The 18178-nt window shown below is 43.6% G+C and overlaps 1 protein-coding gene across 1 annotated transcript; it reads left to right on the forward strand.

Moving 5' to 3' along the window:
• Positions 1-573: 573 nt before the first annotated feature.
• SOX7 (SRY-box 7) lies at positions 574-8921 on the forward strand. Its single transcript, XM_027853963.1, has 2 exons — positions 574-949; positions 6293-8921. The coding sequence occupies exons 1-2, from the start codon at positions 712-714 to the stop codon at positions 7222-7224; spliced, it is 1170 nt and encodes a 389-aa protein (XP_027709764.1). The 5' UTR covers positions 574-711; the 3' UTR covers positions 7225-8921.
• Positions 8922-18178: the final 9257 nt, after the last annotated feature.

Raw genomic sequence — 18178 nt, forward strand, 5'->3', positions numbered from 1 at the left:
GAGATTAACAGATGAATGCTGAACGATTTGTTCATTCATTCTTTCGCACAACCAATGAAGAAGACAGTGCGGGTGTTATGCCCATTTTACAGACAAGGAAACTGAGGTCCAGAGGGTCAAAGGGTCTTGTCCATGGTAAAATTAGAAGTAGTAAGACTTGTACTTCAGTCTTCTGCCTTCTAGCCCGCGAGCCCTTCCGTAGGTTGAGGCCAAAAGAAAAAAAGAAAGTTTGTTTCAAAGGGTAACACTTCAGACACTGTCCGGTCCCGGAAGGAAATAAACTCATGGAGCAGTCCGCGCTGCAGCTTGCAGATCCACCCGCGAGCTTGAGCTCAGAGAAACGGGACGGGCCTGGAGGGGGTGGGGCGGGGAGGGGACTGCCTAGTCTTGGAGGTGTGTCCATCCTCTTTTTTTCCACCTCCCCCCTCTGTGGCAGGTCGGAGCAGCTCTCCACGGGCCCTGGCCCTTAGGGAGGGGATATAGTTAGCCGGAATGGAAGGAGGAGCCGCTGCACCTTTAAGTGTCATTGGAGGAAGCGACAGCCCGGGAGCTGATATATAGAGGGCAGGCCGGCCGCTACAGGCGAGTGTGGGGCGCCCCCGACCTGACCCGTGTGAGCCATCCTGTGAGTTGGGCTGCTGGCGCCGGAGGGTCAGACCCAAGCCAACCCTAACCAAGGAGGTCAGGGCCAAGCGAGCAGTCTGGGCCACCATGGCCACGCTGTTGGGCGCCTACCCCTGGCCAGACGGGCTGGAATGCCCGGCTTTGGACGGGGAGCTCTCCGACGGGCTGGCGTCGCCCGCAGCCCACCGTACCCCGGGGGATAAGGGCGCGGAGAGTCGCATCCGTCGGCCTATGAACGCCTTCATGGTGTGGGCCAAGGACGAGAGGAAGCGGCTGGCCGTGCAAAACCCCGACCTACACAACGCGGAGCTCAGCAAGATGCTGGGTAAGAACAGGGGTGAACCCGCCAGGTTATCATCCCAAGTACTGCTTTGTGCTGCGTGTGTGTGTGTGTGTGTGTGTGTGTGTGTGTGTGTGTGTGCGAGAGAGAGAGAGAGAGAGAGAGAGAGAAACTGAGTACAGCAGAATATGTAGATGGGTGTATTGGGCGGCAGAGGTGGCGGGAGATGGAGAGATGTTTATAGTAACGTGGGCATAGGTGGAGGTAGGGTCTCTGTTAAAGCTGGCAAAAGTCTCTGCTGTGTGTGCATGTGTGTATTTATGGGCCCTAGGAGTCTGCATATTTGGGAAATAGTTATTGTGTCTATGTTTTGGGGTCCTGGGAAAATATGCGGCGGGGGGAGAGACAAATACAATTATTGTGTGAATGTTTAAAATGAAATACAGTGAACTTACGGATCCACGATAAGAATAGAGGCATTTGAAAGCGGAGCTGGTGTTTTCTGGGAGATGGAGGCAGGGGTGGGGGAGGGTCCACGTAGAGGGAATTTTGGGGGGGAGAGGAAGGGACTAGACTGGAGGAAGGAGGGACTGACCCAGGTGAGGGGAACAGAAGCCCCCACATAGCTTAGTCACGACTTCAGGAACTAAATAATATGGCTCTTGGGACTGAATAAAACTGCGGGCACTCATAGTCAACAAGAATTTATTAAGCGCTTACTATATGCCAGCCTACTGCGTCTTAACACTTTCCTCTAAGGAGGAAAAGAAAAAAAAATCCCTACCCCGAAGTGGGGAAGTAACGCGAACAACTGTACATACAAGACTGGCCTGAAGTTGAGGAACTCCAGAGCCCAGGAGCTTCAGGCTCTCTTGAGTCCCTGGCACTCACCTCCCAGCCGTAGGGCTCTGGAGGGCGGGATGGTGTTTGGTGCTAATTAACAAAAGCACCCACAAATTGCCCTCCAAAGCGGGCAACTCATCCCGTCAGGAGTGCGGGACAGCTACTGTTTTTGGCAAAGTCTGACGGACGACTCCGAGCTGAGTTAGAAACTGAAGCCGCCTTATTGATACGAACACTAATGAACCCACCAAGAAGAACGGAAAAGGCTTGTAACCGAAACACGGAGGGAACGGATCGCTGTCAATCTAGATGACTAATAGGCACACAAGAGCCGGAAAGTAATTATTCCTTACACATTATTTGAGGTATTGTTACAGTTTGAATAATAACAAACATTATTAGCAACGGAGTAACACCTGGGGATAAGCATTTGTTATAAATTACTAATCATACAAAATATGTGTAGAGCAGGAAAGGAAATACGGACAATCTGGCAAGATTCGTTACCTGAATGTGTAGATTAGAGTAGGGGTGTGGACCCCGACTAGCAGATTGAGTCGGATTCTCTCGAACCGTTTTGATCTTTCCAGTGGTGAGGATCAGGGCACAGTCCGGCTGGAGGCTGTTAGGAAGGACCCAGGGCAAGCACTCAGGGGCTGTCGCGGGACTTCTTTTTAAGATGAAGAAAAGGATTCGCGAGGGTGTGGGCTGGAGGGAACCTTGGATGCTGGGACTTTGCCGTGGGGAGTCAGAAGAAGGCTCGGACTTAAAGGTGTCTGCGTGAAGGGAAGGTGAGGTACAGTGGGAAAAGAGGCTGCTCTTTTGGTCAACCTCCTGGAAGATAAAAGGCTGCATTTCTTTAGACCAAAAGTTCTAGACCTGTGTGTGTGTGTGTGTGTGTGTGTGTGTGTGTGTGTGTGTGTGTGCATCAGTCATCACTTTAGCAGTATGGTGAAGCCTATGGAACCCTTCTCAGAATGTTTAAATCCCTAAAATAAAATACGTAGGATTACAAAGGAAACCAATTATACTGAGATATAGTTATCAAAATATTTAAAAACAAGAAGATCTGGACACCAGGTTAAGGACTCCTGTTTCAATCTTTAATGTAAAGGTGGAGTTTTGTTTTCTTTTGTTTTTCTTTCTTTTTTATATTAAAAAAAATAAGGGCTTTCTCTCTTTTATGCAATGTAATCAAATACTTCTGTTCCTGGAGAAGGTGAATCTCTTTCCTTTTGCCACTTCATTTTAAGGCCTATTTCATTCAAATCGAAGACTAGAGAGTTCTTTCAATTCTGTATGCATATTCTATGATTCCCTGTTTCTAATTCTTGAACTGGGGACTTTGTAAAATTGGAGCTTTATTTCAGTGGTTAAAATGGAAAGGCATCAGATCTCTTTCCAATACTGATCTGGACTTTGTGGACAGGGGAGCTTCCTTCTTCCCTCTGAGTTTTGACCATTTCATATGCTAGAAATTCCTGAACAACCTCATCTTTTCTGGCTAAATCCAAGCGAGTCCCATTTCTGAATTTTAGAGGAAGGCAGGACAAATCAGTTCTGGCTCAGAGGTACTAACTGAACCACGACCCACCTGCTAACTCCAAAGACTCTGGGCTTTCGGTCATCCACCACTGCTTCCAAGCAATTTGGAGAAAAATGACAGAGCCTGGAATACAATGAAGACCACTGCATAAGTTCAACCTATGACTTAGAATGATTGGATCAAATCTAGAAGGGCCCTTAGGAAAATCTCAGGCAAAAATCACTTCTCATTTCTTTAGTATTTTCCTGATAAGGTCCAATACAGTGTGCCTACAATTCATTGTATCAATTCAACAAACATTTATTAAGTGCAAAGCACAGTGCTTAGGTTGGCATTGAATGACTGAAAAAATGCTGTGATCTGGCTGACGTCCTGTATTTGCCACTACCTTTAAGGGGACCCTAAGGAGATAAAAGTTCTTTTAACAGTTTGGATGAAAAATACTTCTTCAGTAAGTACTCTTTTAATAGCAGAATTCACAGAGTTTTGAACTAAAGCAGTACTATCTAGTAGAGTAGAAATACTATTTTAGAACATTTTTTTTTTGGCAAGGCAATCCCCGCTAAGTGATTTGTCCATGGTTACACAGCTAGTAAGTGTCAGATGTCTGAGGCCAGATTTGAACTCAGGTCCTCCAGACTCCAGGGCTGGTGTTCTATCCACTCTACTACCTAGCCACTCCTAAACCCTCCATATTTTTCAGCTGAAGAAACTGAGTCTCAGAGAGATCAAATATCTTGCCTACATCATAGACCTAGTTAGCAGCAGAGCTCGAGCAGAAAGCCAGTTGTCCAGATCTCTCATCTCCTGGTCCAGGGTTCTTTTCACCACACCAGTGCTGTTATCTTCATACAGCACTTCCTCCTTGTTATTAAGTAGGACAGTAAATCTGTATTTTAGTAATTATATTTACAATGAGAAGCAGTGTGACATAGAGCAGTGGGGTCTACTCAAATGGAAATGGAGACCATTAATCTGTACATCAAGATCCCTGTGCAGCACATATTGACTTAGTTTTAAAATGTAGCAATATCTATATTTTATTGTATTTTCATTTACTTTGTTAAATATTTCCCCATTACATTTTAATATGCTTCAGATCATACTTGGGAGTATTGTGGGGGCCATGTTTTTGACACCTATGGAGTAGAAGATAGAAAACTGGCATCAGAGTTGGATAGACTTGTATTCAAGACCTGCTCTCTTTGCTGGGACAAATCACAACCTCTCAGTGTCACAGGCAACTCTCTGTGGCTGTAAATAGCAGAAGGTGTTGGTCTTCATTGGTAGAGGGATTTTCTTCACTGGGAGACTGTGAAGGCAAGGCCTCCCCATCCCACCCCACCCCCAACCATGAACACAGTTCCAGATCATGTTTACAATAAACATGCCTTTGTCTAGTGCTCAGGCTCTCAAGAACTAAACTATTGAAGGTGAAGACTAGATTTTCTGAGCCATTCACTCGGTGAGCAAATTCTCTGAAAGGCAGAGAGGGACTTGCTGAAGCCTGGGAGGTGGGGTTCTTCTTATTAGACTTATGAGTCCCTTGAGAGCAGAGGTTATCTTTTGCCATTCTTACACAAAGAAATCCCAGCATTTAGCACAGTGCCTGGCACATAGCAGGATCCTAATAAATGTTTATTGACTGACTTTGCAGGATAAGTATTTCCTTGGTTGTGTTACTACTAAGACTTTTTTTCCTGGTCACTCTGCCTGCCAATGTCAATATCTAACCTGTTTCCTTGCTAAGCTGTCAACCAACTGTATGATCTCGACGAAGCAAGTCACTTAATTTTTCTGGAACTCGGTCTCATCCATAAAATTGGGAGATTAGACCGGATGATCGGACTGGGTGGGGTCAGGTTAATCAGGGAAGCATTCTTGCAAGAAGTATATTTTTGAACTGGATGTTATTTCAGTAGCTTGATTTTATGACAAGGGAAGTGACCCCAGGGAGGTGAAACAACTGCTTCTGAAGCCAAATATCTAGTTACTTGTGGGATTAGATTCTGGAATTAATTTGTCCTCAATCTAGCTCCCAGAAGTCCACGAATTAAAGGCAGTCTTGACGGTTGGAATACAGGTTGCAGTCTTCATCTAGGTCTAGACAGTCTAATCTGCTGTTAGGGAAGAATGACTAGCATATTTGTGGACTAGAATCCTGTTCACCTTTCAACTGTGAAGGACAATCATTTATTACATTCAAGATGATGTTTTGATGGGCATAATTGGGAAGAAGTGCCCACCTTAATGAGATTTCCGGATCCACTAATATCCTGAAGAAAGATCTTCTAACTCAAGTGGGATTCTATGCCTTGACTGATTCAGTCTTAATTCCTGCTTGTAAAATGTCTGAAATTTCCTGCTTGTAAAATGCCTGATATTTACACATTTTTGTGGAAATCTAAGGACACAATTGCTGACGTTTAGTAATGAAGGCAGGTGATAACTCTCATTTAAATTCTCAAGTGATTAGAGTTAACACTTGAATGTAAGCAGGGCCTTAATTAAATGCATTTTTAAAATAATTTTAGTTGCAGAAAGTTCAGCTGGTCTTTTAGCAATGAAACAGGATACTACCTTTACCGGGGTGGGGAACCTGTGGCCTCGAGGCTGTGTGTGGCCCTCTAGGTCCTCAAGTGTAGCCCTTTGACTGATATACCTTTGTGTATGAGATGATGTGTGAGTAGTGTGCTTGCGTATTCGTGATTTTCAGGTGGAGTGTTTGTGGGAGGAAGAATATGAAAAGTTAGGATTCTGTAGGTGTGTGTGAATTTGTGGTGGGAAATGTGCGTGGGGCATCTGGGAAGGGCGTGTGAAGTGCGTTGTTTGTGTTTCTCAGTTGTGTGAGAGTGGTGTGATTGAACTCTGGAAGGTGCGTGCAGTGCTGGGCCTGGGCCTTATCTGGTACTAACTGTGTGGGAGAGGGCTGTTCAGACACCTGACCTCTCACAATGTGAAGGACCCTAAGAGTGGCCTTTTCTACCCCCTGTGAGCAGGAAAGTCCTGGAAGGCTCTGACCCTCTCCCAGAAGAGGCCATATGTGGATGAAGCTGAGAGGCTCCGGGTACAACATATGCAAGATTATCCTAACTACAAGTATCGCCCCCGTCGAAAGAAACAGCTCAAGCGCATCTGTAAACGGGTGGACCCAGGTTTCCTGCTGAGCAGCCTGTCTCGGGACCAGAACTCCCTCCCGGACAAGAGGTGTGGCAGCAGGGTTTCTGTGGGGGAGAAGGAAGAACATGGTGAGTACTCCCCGACTACAGCCCTTCCCAGCCTCCGGGGCTGCTACCAGGAGGTGCCCACCGGCAGCTGCACCAGCGGTAGCAGCTCCACTAGCAGTGTGGATGCCTACCCGTATGGGTTGCCCACCCCACCAGAAATGTCTCCTTTGGATGTCCTGGAGCCTGAGCAGACCTTCTTCTCTTCCCCCTGCCAGGAAGAGCACTCTCATTCCCATCGTCTCCCACGCATACCAGGAGCTACGTACTCTCCAGAATATATGCCCAGCCCCCTCCACTGCAATCACCCATTGGGCTCCATTGCCCTCCCCCAGTCCCCGGGCGTCTCCATGATTCCCTCGGTAACCAGCTGCTCCCCTTCCCCGGCTTACTATTCTCCCCCTGCCTTCCATGCTCTCCACCCCAACCTCCATGCCCATCTGGGCCAGCTCTCACCTCCCCCTGAGCACCCAGGTTTTGATGCTCTAGACCAACTGAGCCAGGTGGAACTCTTGGGGGATATGGACCGTAATGAATTTGACCAGTATTTGAACACTCCCGGCCATCCAGACTCTACGGCGGGCATCACTATCAATGGACATGCCCCAGTCTCTCAGGTGACACCAGGGGGACCCACGGAGACCAGCCTCATCTCAGTCCTGGCTGATGCCACGGCAACCTACTACAATAGCTATAGTGTCTCCTAGGCTGGTATGCACAAGGCAGTTCATGACCTTCTCATCTATGTGGACTGAGCGGAGAGACTAAACAGTATTACAAACAGCTTCCCTTGATACAACACCTCTGAGCCTTCCCTCAGAATGTGTCCAGGTCTAAGCTGATGGATTGAAATCTACTTCATCCTGTAGATAAATGTTCTTTTGCCGATCCACTTTCCCTTCTTGACAACTAGTTCCACTTTCCTTCAGCCTCCTCTCTGAGAATCTTGCTTCTTAATTCTTTCTACTACATGAATGTAAGTTTCCTACTGATGCTATTTAAGACTGAAAGTTTCTCTGACTTTCCTCTCTTCTTTCCATCATATGAAATATAACAGCTCCACTCCATCTTTAGGAACCCTTCTACTGTACTCTTTTCCCTGCCCCAGATACAGGCTTGCAGAAGATCAGCGCAAAAGCATTGATTGCTAGGTCAGCATAGTGCGAAGAGCTGTGGACAGGGAGTCAGGAAAACTGAAGTCCAGTTACAGCTCTGCTAACAGACAAGCTATGTGACCTTCAAGATGACATTAAGCAGCTCTAGGCCTCAGTTTCTTCCTCTGTCAAATGCAATCATTAGTCAAGGTGATCTCCAAGGTTCCCTCCAACTACTTAGGAAACAAAAATGAATTATGCTTTCAACAGTGCTCTCTGCATTCTGCTAGCTTTATTTTTTAAGTTTCTGCTTTAAAAAAAAATCTGTCAAAGAAACCAAATTAAATCAACATACACAACAACATGATTTGGGAAATTATTGGTTGAAGGTTTATGGAAAATAAAACTGCAAAGGTGAAAGGAAGATCAGAGAACTAAAGGTAGTTTACCATATTTCTGGGAGAGTCTGTGGAAATAAAAAATCCATGAAAACAAACGCAATCACGTGTATATTGAGGATAACACTTGGACTGTCTTATATACCTCTGTACACATATATACAGTACTTAATACCTTCACTAAAATCCCAAAACCCCAAGTCTGTCACCACTAGAAGGGTCATGAAGCACATTAGGACCAAACAAACTGACTTTCTTCCAATATCAGGACTGATGGGATCCATGTGCCATATTTTTTATAGTTTTCTCCGTATAGGAAGGTTCCTCTCTCTTGTCCCTTATCTCTGTCTCTGTCATGCTTACTTTCTCCTTCTCTCCATGCCTCCTTCCTTCCCTTTGCCTCCTAAGGAATTATAGACACCCACTTTAGAAGATTTTATGAGCCCTGATGCCATCCTACAGACATTTCCAGCCTTCTCCAAAGCCTCTTTTGAAGGAACATATTCAACGCTAAGCAACAAGACCACTGATTGTCTTTCACCTTCAGTGTATTATTGCTTATCAGGAACCTGTAAATTGATTATATATATTCTTCCTCAATTTCCCCCTGTATTTTGTATTGTTAAAGTTTCTTTTTTTCTTCCATGAAAAGTTTTATTGTAAATCAATTATAAAACATGATTAATCTTCATGTTATTACTGCATATGAAATTTGATAATAAATAATAAATAGTTGTAGCTACGATTGACTGATGTGCAATCTTGAATGTGTATTAATTGTCTTTTTAAACACAACAGTTATTAAGCTAAAATGTTCCATCTTTTATAGGAGCGAAGTTTGCTTTGGAACAGCTGTGTAGATATGAGTTTGTTTGAAATATTTAATTTAAATAAACACTTTTTTTTTACCGATGATTTTATCATTTGAATTATAATTTTGCCCCCCAAAATGAAAAAAAGGTTCTCATGAGAGAAACATTTATTGTGTTTATCGTATGCAACTTTTGTATGTATTATTAGTCAAAATCTTTTCTACGTCAACTTTTTTTAAAATAAAATATTTGTGGTTATATTTACAACTGCTGTGGTATTTTATAAAGCCTGGTAAAACTATGAATCTCAACACATTCTCCTGAAAAGAATGGTATCAGCATAGGTCTGAAATATAGGGATATTAAGTAGCATATGATGGGAAACTCATTCCTACAAGGTCTACAGAAGAGTTAGCACGTTGAAAGTGAATTGAGGCCATTATATACATATTTCAAACTAAAAAAGGTCATCTTTACCTAAATTATCAGCCAACAATATTATTTTAGACTGGAAAACCATCTCATCTGCCAGATTCAGTGTGTGTGTGTGTGTGTGTGTGTGTGTGTGTGTGTGTGTGTGTGTATACAGCACAGCCAGATTCACAAAAGCTCAGAGTACGAGATTACTTCAGAGACCATAAGAATTCCAGCCTTTATCTGAACAAGATTTTCCTCTATATCCTACTGGATAAGTTGTCATCCATTCTTGGCTAGAGGATCTCAGCCATAGAGGAGCCTTTCTGAGATAGCTAATTCCACTTTTGAATAGTTACTCCAATTATTAGGAGGTATATATTTCTTATAGAATAATTCTCTATGACCAGTAAAGCTCTAGATGAGGCCCTTCCACAAAGAAGCAACTTAGATGTCACGTACTTGAACTCAGTAACTTGTTTTCCTCAGGCCCTGCTGTGCTGAGAAATAAGTCCTGGGAGGGCCCAAACTAGCATCGTACTTATGATTCAATTATGATAATAATTAATCATCATTTTAATAGCTCTTTATAGCTACAAGGAACTCTGTAGACATTTTTCCGGGTCATTTCTTGCCCACAGCCCAGGAGGAGCTCGATCATTCTTCCATCCTGTTGCATAGGCAGTGCCATTAGAGCTTAGGGAGGGGAAATGGCCAACTTAAGGTCATGTAATGAGTCAACCAGAATTAGAACTCACAGATAGGCTTGCCTGTTGTTGAGATCAGCTGGTCCAGGCTTAGGGTTTCTATGGAGCATTTTATGGCTGTATATGACTATATAATATGCAGCACAACTGTGCAACAAAGTAGAAGAAAAGCAAGGAAGAACAAATAGGAAGTTATGAACCTAAAATTAAAATGAAAAACAAATCAATTAGCAAATGATTGGAAAGAGAGGCAGCAAAGCATAGAAAGAATACTGGACATAGAATTAGTTTCCTCATCTGTAGAATGGGAGAGTTGGGTTTGATTAGATGGCCTCTAAGATCTCTTCTATCTCTAAATCTATGATCTTGCAATCAGACGAGTTGGGTTGTAATGCAGCTCAACTCAGCACTTCATAGCTATATAACCATACCCTTTTTTTGGGTTCTTAGTTCTCTTTTCTGTAAACTGGGGGTGATATTAACACATAAAACCTATCATATAGGTTTGTTGTAGGGAAAACATTTTGCTATCTTTAAAATATTCTCTATCTGAAGCATCATGGCGCAAAAGAAAGAGTAGTGACTTTGGAGCCAGAGAACCTGGGTTCAAATCCTGCTTCTGAAGCTCCTGATCTGTGTGACAGTAGATAAGTCACTAATCCTCTCTAGACTTTTCAGTTCCTCATCTTTAAAATGAGAGAGCTGGTTCAGATGGCCCTTCTAGCTCTAAACATATAATCCTGAACATATGAGTTATTGTTATTATTGGGTGCTACCTGGCTAACAGTGATAGATTGCAGCACTGCCTGCTGACTGGAAGAGCTTTTGCAACGTCCACTTACTGCGGTTTGCATTTTCAGACAAAGCCTGGGGTGGTAGTGGGAGGACAGGAAAGACAGATGAAAGGATATTAAAATCTTCTGTTCAGAAGCCATTGCTTCTCCAGATGAATCTATTCTGATTTGGGGGCTCGCTGTGAAGGATAATGGTATTAATGGTGGCGGTTGCCATTGCATTGTTCTTTTGGTCCTCAGGGAAATCACAAGGTAGACTGGTGGTGATGGGAGACAATCATACTGTTCTTCTTTTTTTGTTCCTTCACCCCTCCTTCAGCTTCCCTGGTCCTCCTCCCCACCCCTTCATCCTGAGAAAAATGAATAGAGTGTCACATACAGGAAAAATGACCATCCATAAACATTTTTCAATGTACAGAGGAAAATAAAAAGGAAACATGGAAGGGGACAAAAATAGGGCAATTTTGTAACTACCTTATTAAATTGCAGAGAGAGAGAGACAGAGAGAGAAAGAGAGAGAGAGAGAGAGAGAGAGAGAGAGAGAGAGAGAGTGTGTGTGTGTGTGTGTGTGTGCAGGGTGTCTCAAAAGTCTTAGTGCGGACCTTTGAGACATCCTGTATATATATATTATGTATCTATATACATACTTTCTGAAAAATAAATCATACCTAACAGAACTCTGCAGTTTCTTAAATAACAGCAACCAAAATAACTAACATTTATATACCAGGCGCTGTGCTGAGTGCTTTACCATCATTATCTCCTATGATCTTCACAACTCTGGGAGGTGGGTGCAATTATTCTCGCCATTTTACAGTGGAGGAATCTGATCAAGGAGGATGCGAGCCTCTTTCTTGCTCTTCTTTGTTGAAATGTTTGTGTTTGTGGATGATTGTTACATAGCACATTCTCTGGGCTAACTCTGCACTCACACTGACGAGCAGCTTAGGTTCCCAGAGGGCAATGAATCATCTTCAGGGTTTTAGGGGTGGCCCCAAGGAGCCGGTGTTTCTAATGCTGCTGCTCCTAAGTCTCCATATCATGTGTTTCCCAACATCCAACAATCAGTTAACATCAATTAGTTTTTACAGGTGGGAATTTACCAAGAAGGGATAGCAAGGGCAATAGTTACAAAGGAATCCCTCCCCATCCCCCAATCTTTGGGACAAACTGTCCCCTTGCACACCCATAGGATTCCTGGGGAGAGTAGGCTCAAAGTCAAATTACAAAGGTAGTCTGGCATACATGTAGTGGCCAAGTGGGAACAGAGGGTGCTTGCTTTTCTCTTTTTGCAGAATCCCCACTCAGTATGCCTTTGCTTTTTCGGTCATAGCTAGCTCCTTGTGAGTCTTGGCTGATGGGACAATCCGTGGGAGGGGTGGGTCAAACAGATGACGCCTGAGTCTTTGACAGACTCAGCTGGCTGCTGCTACCAGGGCTGATTGCCAAGGGGTTACCTGAAGGCAGTTTGCTCTCAGGAACCAGGACACAGTAGAACCCTCTCAAGGCGGTCTCCTAGGTCCCTGTTCACACTGCACCCATGCTTTCGCGGGTATACGTGCCTCACTACACTTTTCTCTCCCTTTGTACTACCTAGCTTAGATGGGTCAAGAGCGCCAAGGCTTCCAGGGAGAGGTGATTATGGGAAGAGTCCTGGTCCAATAACAAATTCTCTTTTGTTACTTCAGGTGATTAGCTTGTGTTTCATATAAGTGGGGGTCACTGAAAACATATTGTGCCCTGCAAAAATTCGATTAGGCTACCAAAAGTTAGCCTTTTAAGGAACAGGACAGTTAAAGAATCGAACCTATTCTGAGTAATAACAGCTTACCTATAGAATTTTACATAGATCTCATCTGAGCCTTACAACAACCCTGAGAGATATGTACTACAGGCATTCTTATCCCCATATTACAGATGAGAAAACCAAGGCTAACAGGTTAAATGACTCGCCACGGTCACACAGCTAATGAGTGTCTAAGGCAGGATTCAAAGCTGGGTCTCTTCAGTATGAGCTCCTCTTGGCATGGACTGTTCCTTGCTGAAGTATCTTTTGGTAGCTTCATTAGACCCAATTTACATCAGGAACAAAAAGTCCGATTTCCCGGCCTTCGAATAATCAAGAAGAAACTGGTTATGTCCCAGTCTGAACTCCCAGCTTCTGTGGGGCTGTTTCCTGCCATAATGCTGGTCAATCAGTCAGTCAGCATCTATTCAAGCATAAAGACAGTCCCTGCTCTCAGTGAGCTTACATTTTAATAGGGGAAGACAAACTCTCAAAGGAAGGGCCCCCTTCCCTTCCCTCTCCTCCACACCACTCCCCCCAGGTTCCTGGACAGGGCTTGGGGTGACAATTGTCAGCAACCATCTGGGTTCATCTAAGTGTGTGTGTGTGTGTGTGTGTGTGTGTGTGTGTGTGTGTGAAAATAATTAGGATGTAGAGGGAATGGGAAGGGTGGAGGGAAAGTGCCCTTAATAGGATTGCCTTCTCCTTCTCTGTCTCTGGAGGGCTTGGTAGGGGTCAACAGAATCCACCTGAGGGGGAAGATGTTTTTTTAGTCTGACATGACATCATTGTAAAGGAGGAACCTACGTGTGATGCTCATTTCAAGGGATAACTGAGACATCTGTTTCCCTCACCTAGTCACCCGGGTGGACTCTGGCCCTAAAGAGAGAATAAAACCCATAGGGCCACTTGGAGGCCAGTGGGTTTCAGAGGAAAGAGAATGAGCAGGGCCATTCCAGACCTGAGTTTGAGTCATAGTTCTGTTACTGATTAGTTGTATGGATGACCTTGGGAAAGTAATTTCATTTTGGGGGGCCCCAGTTTTTCTTATTTGCACAATAATATCATCCTTCCCTAGTGGGTAGTGCTGGACCTGTGGTTAGGGAGACCTGAGTTCAAATCTGACACTTAACCAGCTGCTGTGTAACACTGAGCAAATTACTTAACTTCTGCATGCCTCAGTTTCCTTATCTGTACAGTGGGGATAATAATAGCACCTCTCTCCCAGGGTTATTGTGAGGATAACATAAGATAAAATTTGCAAAGTGCTTCACAAACCTTAAAGTGCCATAGTAAATGCTAGCTATTATTATTATTAGCTGTTATTACCTCACCAGATTACAGTAAGGATAAAATGAAATAATGTCTGTGAAAGTACTTCAAAAGCTGTCAGATTCTGTCCAGAGGTAAGGACTTAGGGAAGTCACTGATGCTGTCTGGGCCTCCATTTCCTCATCTGTTGAATGAGGACGTTGTGCTAGGGGACTTCTGAGGTCCCTTCCAGTGCTGGGATTCTACTCTTTCCTAAAACTGGTCAGATTTAAATGGCCTTCCCTGATTTTTGCTGGATCACGACTCTCAGTGACTGGTTTTCCCTGCTTGCTTCTATTCTCAACTCTGCGGTGTCCTTTTTCTTTTACATGTGATTAATGTAATGTTCTATAGCTTGGCTCAACATAGCTTCCAATCTATTACTAACTATTCTTAGCCAATTGTGTGTGTGTGCATGTGTGCGCGTGTGCGTGCTTGTATTCTTTACATGTCAATCCCAGCACCAACCTCACAAGGAGGTTCACCCAGCTCCCAGATTGCAAAACAGCTGGTTGGGCTGGCCAGATTTCCCCAACTCTTCTTATAATTTGCCAATATCATCACTGGGCCCTAAGGACAGTGAGTCCAAGCCTCCAACCACAGGAGCTCACTATCTGTGTGACTGATGAGGTATCTTATAATGATTAGAACTCCTCTGTTTATCTGAGAAACATTCAGGGGGAAAGGTTACTGTACTAGGAGCCAGGAAAACTGAGTTCTCATCCTGGCTATTTAACTGCTTGTTTGACTTTGGGGCAAATTACCTAATTTCTTTGGGCCTCAGTTTCCTCATCTCTAAAATGGAAATAACAATGGCATGTCTGCTTTCTTCATAGGGCTGTTGAGGATCAGATGAGACACTCACTGCATATGAAAATGGTTTCAAAACTAAATCACTACAAAAATATATGATGGGGTGAACAGAACCAGAAACACAATATACACAATGATTGCAGTAATGTGTAATGGGCTAATAAGTGCAGTCCTTATGAGAATGCTCATTGTGCTCTGTTGATGCAGGGCTAAGTGGAAAGAACAATAACCCTCCAACAATCCCCCAGATAAGAGATACGAGAAAGCACCACTTTCTCTTTGCAGAGGTAGGGGAACCACAGGTGTGGAACACTTTATATTATGTTGGACTTGGCTAGGGGCAGCTAGGTTGCACAGTTGATAGAGCTCTGGGTCTAGAAGTCAAGACCTCAATTCAAATCTTACCTCAAACACCTACTAGCTTTGTGACCTTAGGTAAGTCAATTAACCTCTGTTTGCCACAGTTTCCTCATCCGCAAAATGGGAATAATAATAGCACTCTGCTTTTCAGGGTTGCGGTGAGGATCAAATGAAATAATATCTTGATGTGTTGGTTAGTTTTGCTAAACAGCTTAAATTTTTTTTTTGTTGTTATAAGAAGGGGGAGGGATATATTGGGAAATTAAGGTGACATAAAAACCAAAGAAAATATTTGGTAAACTCATGAGATTCTTGTGGAAAAGATGGAGATATGTGGATTAAACAATAGTGTAATCAGATAGCTTCAGAACTGGTTGAATGCTTAGGCATAAAGAATAGTCATTTAATGATTCCATATCAACTTGAAGGGAGGTCTCTAGTGGAGACCCTCTGGTCTTAGAGAACTATGCTTGACCCTGTGCTATTTAACTTTTTTTTTTTTTTTTGCTTTTTTTTGGTGAGGCAATCAGGGTTAAGTGACTTGCCCAGGGTCACACAGCGAGTAAGCGTCAAGTGTCTGAGGCTGGATTTGAACTCCAGTCTTCCTGTCTCCAAGGCTGGAGCTCTATCCACTGTGCCACTTAGCTGCCCCCATTTAACATTTTTATCAGTGACTTTGATAAAGGAATGTTCAGTTGTTTTTCAATTATGTCCAACTCTTTGTGACCCTACATTTGGGGCTTTCTTAGCAAACACACTAGGGTGGTTTGTCATTTCCTTCTCCAGATCATTTTACCAATGAGGAAACTGAGGCAAACAAAGTTAAGTGACTTGCCCAGGGTCACAGGGCTAGTAAGTGTCTGAGGCCAGATTTAAACTCAGCAAGATGAATGCCCCTGACTCCAGCCCCTATCCACTGTGCCACCTAGCTGCCCCTGTTCAAGAAATAGATGGCTACTTATCAGGTTTGCATATGGCACAAAGCTAGGAGGGACACAAAGTCAGTTAAAGAGTCAGGATTCCAAAAGTTCTTGATAAATTAAAACACCAGGCTGAATCAAATCAGATGACATTTAATAGAGCTAAATGTAAAGTCTTACATTTGGGTTTAAAAAGTCAACTTTTAAGTAGAAGGTATGGGAAATATGACTAGCCACTATTGGACAACAGTTTGTCTGAAAAAGATTGGGGAGTTTTGGTAGACTGAGTCCAATATGTGTCAGCATTATGACCCAGCAGCCAGGAAAGCTGATGCCATCTTAGGTTGCATGAGAGAGGTATAAATAGCTTCAAGGAATGAAGATGTAATGTTCTCAGTGTAGTCTGCTCTGGTCTCACTACATCTAGAATATTGCTGTGTTCAATTCTAGATGCCATAGTTTAAGAAGGACACTGATAAACCAAACAACATCCATCAGAGGGCAACCAGAGGGTTGAAGGCATTGCGATTGTGCCATATGCAGACACCTGAAGAAGGAGCTTACATTACAAAGGTTGGTTGTTGTTGTTGTTCAATTGTTTTCAGTCGTATCTGACTTTCTGTGACCCCATTTGGGGTTTTCTTGGCAAAGACACTGGAGTCGTTTGCCATTTCCTTCTATAGGTCATTTTACAGATGAGGAAATTGAGGCAAAGAGAGTTAAGTGACTTATGTCTGAGGCTGGATTTGGACTCAGGAAGATGAGTCTTCCTAACTCTAGGACTGGTACTCCAACCATTGCACCATCTAGCTGCCCCTACAAAGGTTGTTTAGCCTATGGGAAAAAAGAAGACATAGGAAAGATATAATAGCTGTCTTAAGTCTTTAAGGCTGTTACCTAGAAGAGAAATTAGACTTGTTCTTTCTGTACTCAGATGAAAGACCTAGTAGCAATGAGGGTATAGTGTGTCACCAGGGGCATCTTATCTTTCACATGGGTCACCCAGAAAAGCCACTCCAATTTCAATGTATTCACTGAATGTGCATCTCATCAAAACCATAGTTCATGAACCCCCACTGATGTGGTTAGTTTCATTAGTCAGTCAGAAGATACAGTTAGTTCAAAGTAAAAGCATCTAAAGAACTAGCATAGTAAGAAGAGTAGCCATAGACCCTGAAACTTGCTCTCCTGCAAATAGGCACACCATCAGTGGAAAGAGTGGACACAGGTAAGGATCATGCAAGAGGGAATATGTTTGTGGGGACAAATGTGGAGGAACACACTAGGCCAGGGTCTGCACATGGAGGGGTAACACAGTCCACTAATGCTGCAGGGCTGCCAATGTCACCTAGAGACGTCCTTACATTGTTTTCTCCACATCTGCTCCTTGCTGAGCTCTCTCAGCTCTACCTCCTTCACTGCATGGCATGTCCCTGTTCTTCCTCCTGGACATCAGCTAGAGGCTTCAAGTACTTTTTCTCAAAAAGAGAAGGAATCATTAATTTCTAACTTAAATTTAGCGTATTGTTGAATTATTGAAAAACACAATTCTGAGAGTGGGTCCACAGGTTTCATCAGATTGCTACAAAAATCCATGATACAAAAATAGATTAAAAAACCTTCCGGGGGTAAAATATGTGGAGACAGCAGCTCTGATTTCCCCCTGAAATGACAACCATAGAGAGGCCCCTAGTGTGATAATGCCACTTATCTTGCCACTGGTAAAATGAGACATCAGACAGTGAATGAAGTCTCAGTATGCCCACCTTTGCAACATTTCTCAAATACCCCTCCTCTGATATTGCTACCACTGTAGTGCAGGCCCTCATCACCTCATGCTCTGATAATGCAATAGCCTGCTGGTGGGTCTGCCTGTCACTCCAATCTTTCCTCTAGCCAACTGCCAAAACGATTATCCTAAAGCGCAGATCCAACCATGTCAATTAAGTCCAGTGGCTCCCTATCATCTCTGGGATCAAATACAAAACTCTCAGTTTGGCATTCAAAGCCCTTTATCACATAGCAGGCCCTCCCCCTATTCCCTTCTAGTCTTCTTACAACTTACTCTCTACTCCTCCCCCACCCCACTCATGCCCGATGACACTGGCCTTCTTACAGTTCCTGGAACAAGACATTCCATCTCTCCGGATATTTTCATTGGCTGTCCCCCGTGCCTGAAATGCTCTCCCTCTGGAATGTTCTCCCTCCTCATCGCCACTTCCTGGTTTCCTTCAATTCTCAGCCAAAATCCC

This window comes from Vombatus ursinus, unplaced genomic scaffold (assembly GCF_900497805.2).
Source record: "Vombatus ursinus unplaced genomic scaffold, bare-nosed wombat genome assembly UNPS02010219.1, whole genome shotgun sequence".
In the NCBI taxonomy this organism is placed as follows: Eukaryota; Metazoa; Chordata; class Mammalia; order Diprotodontia; family Vombatidae; genus Vombatus; species Vombatus ursinus.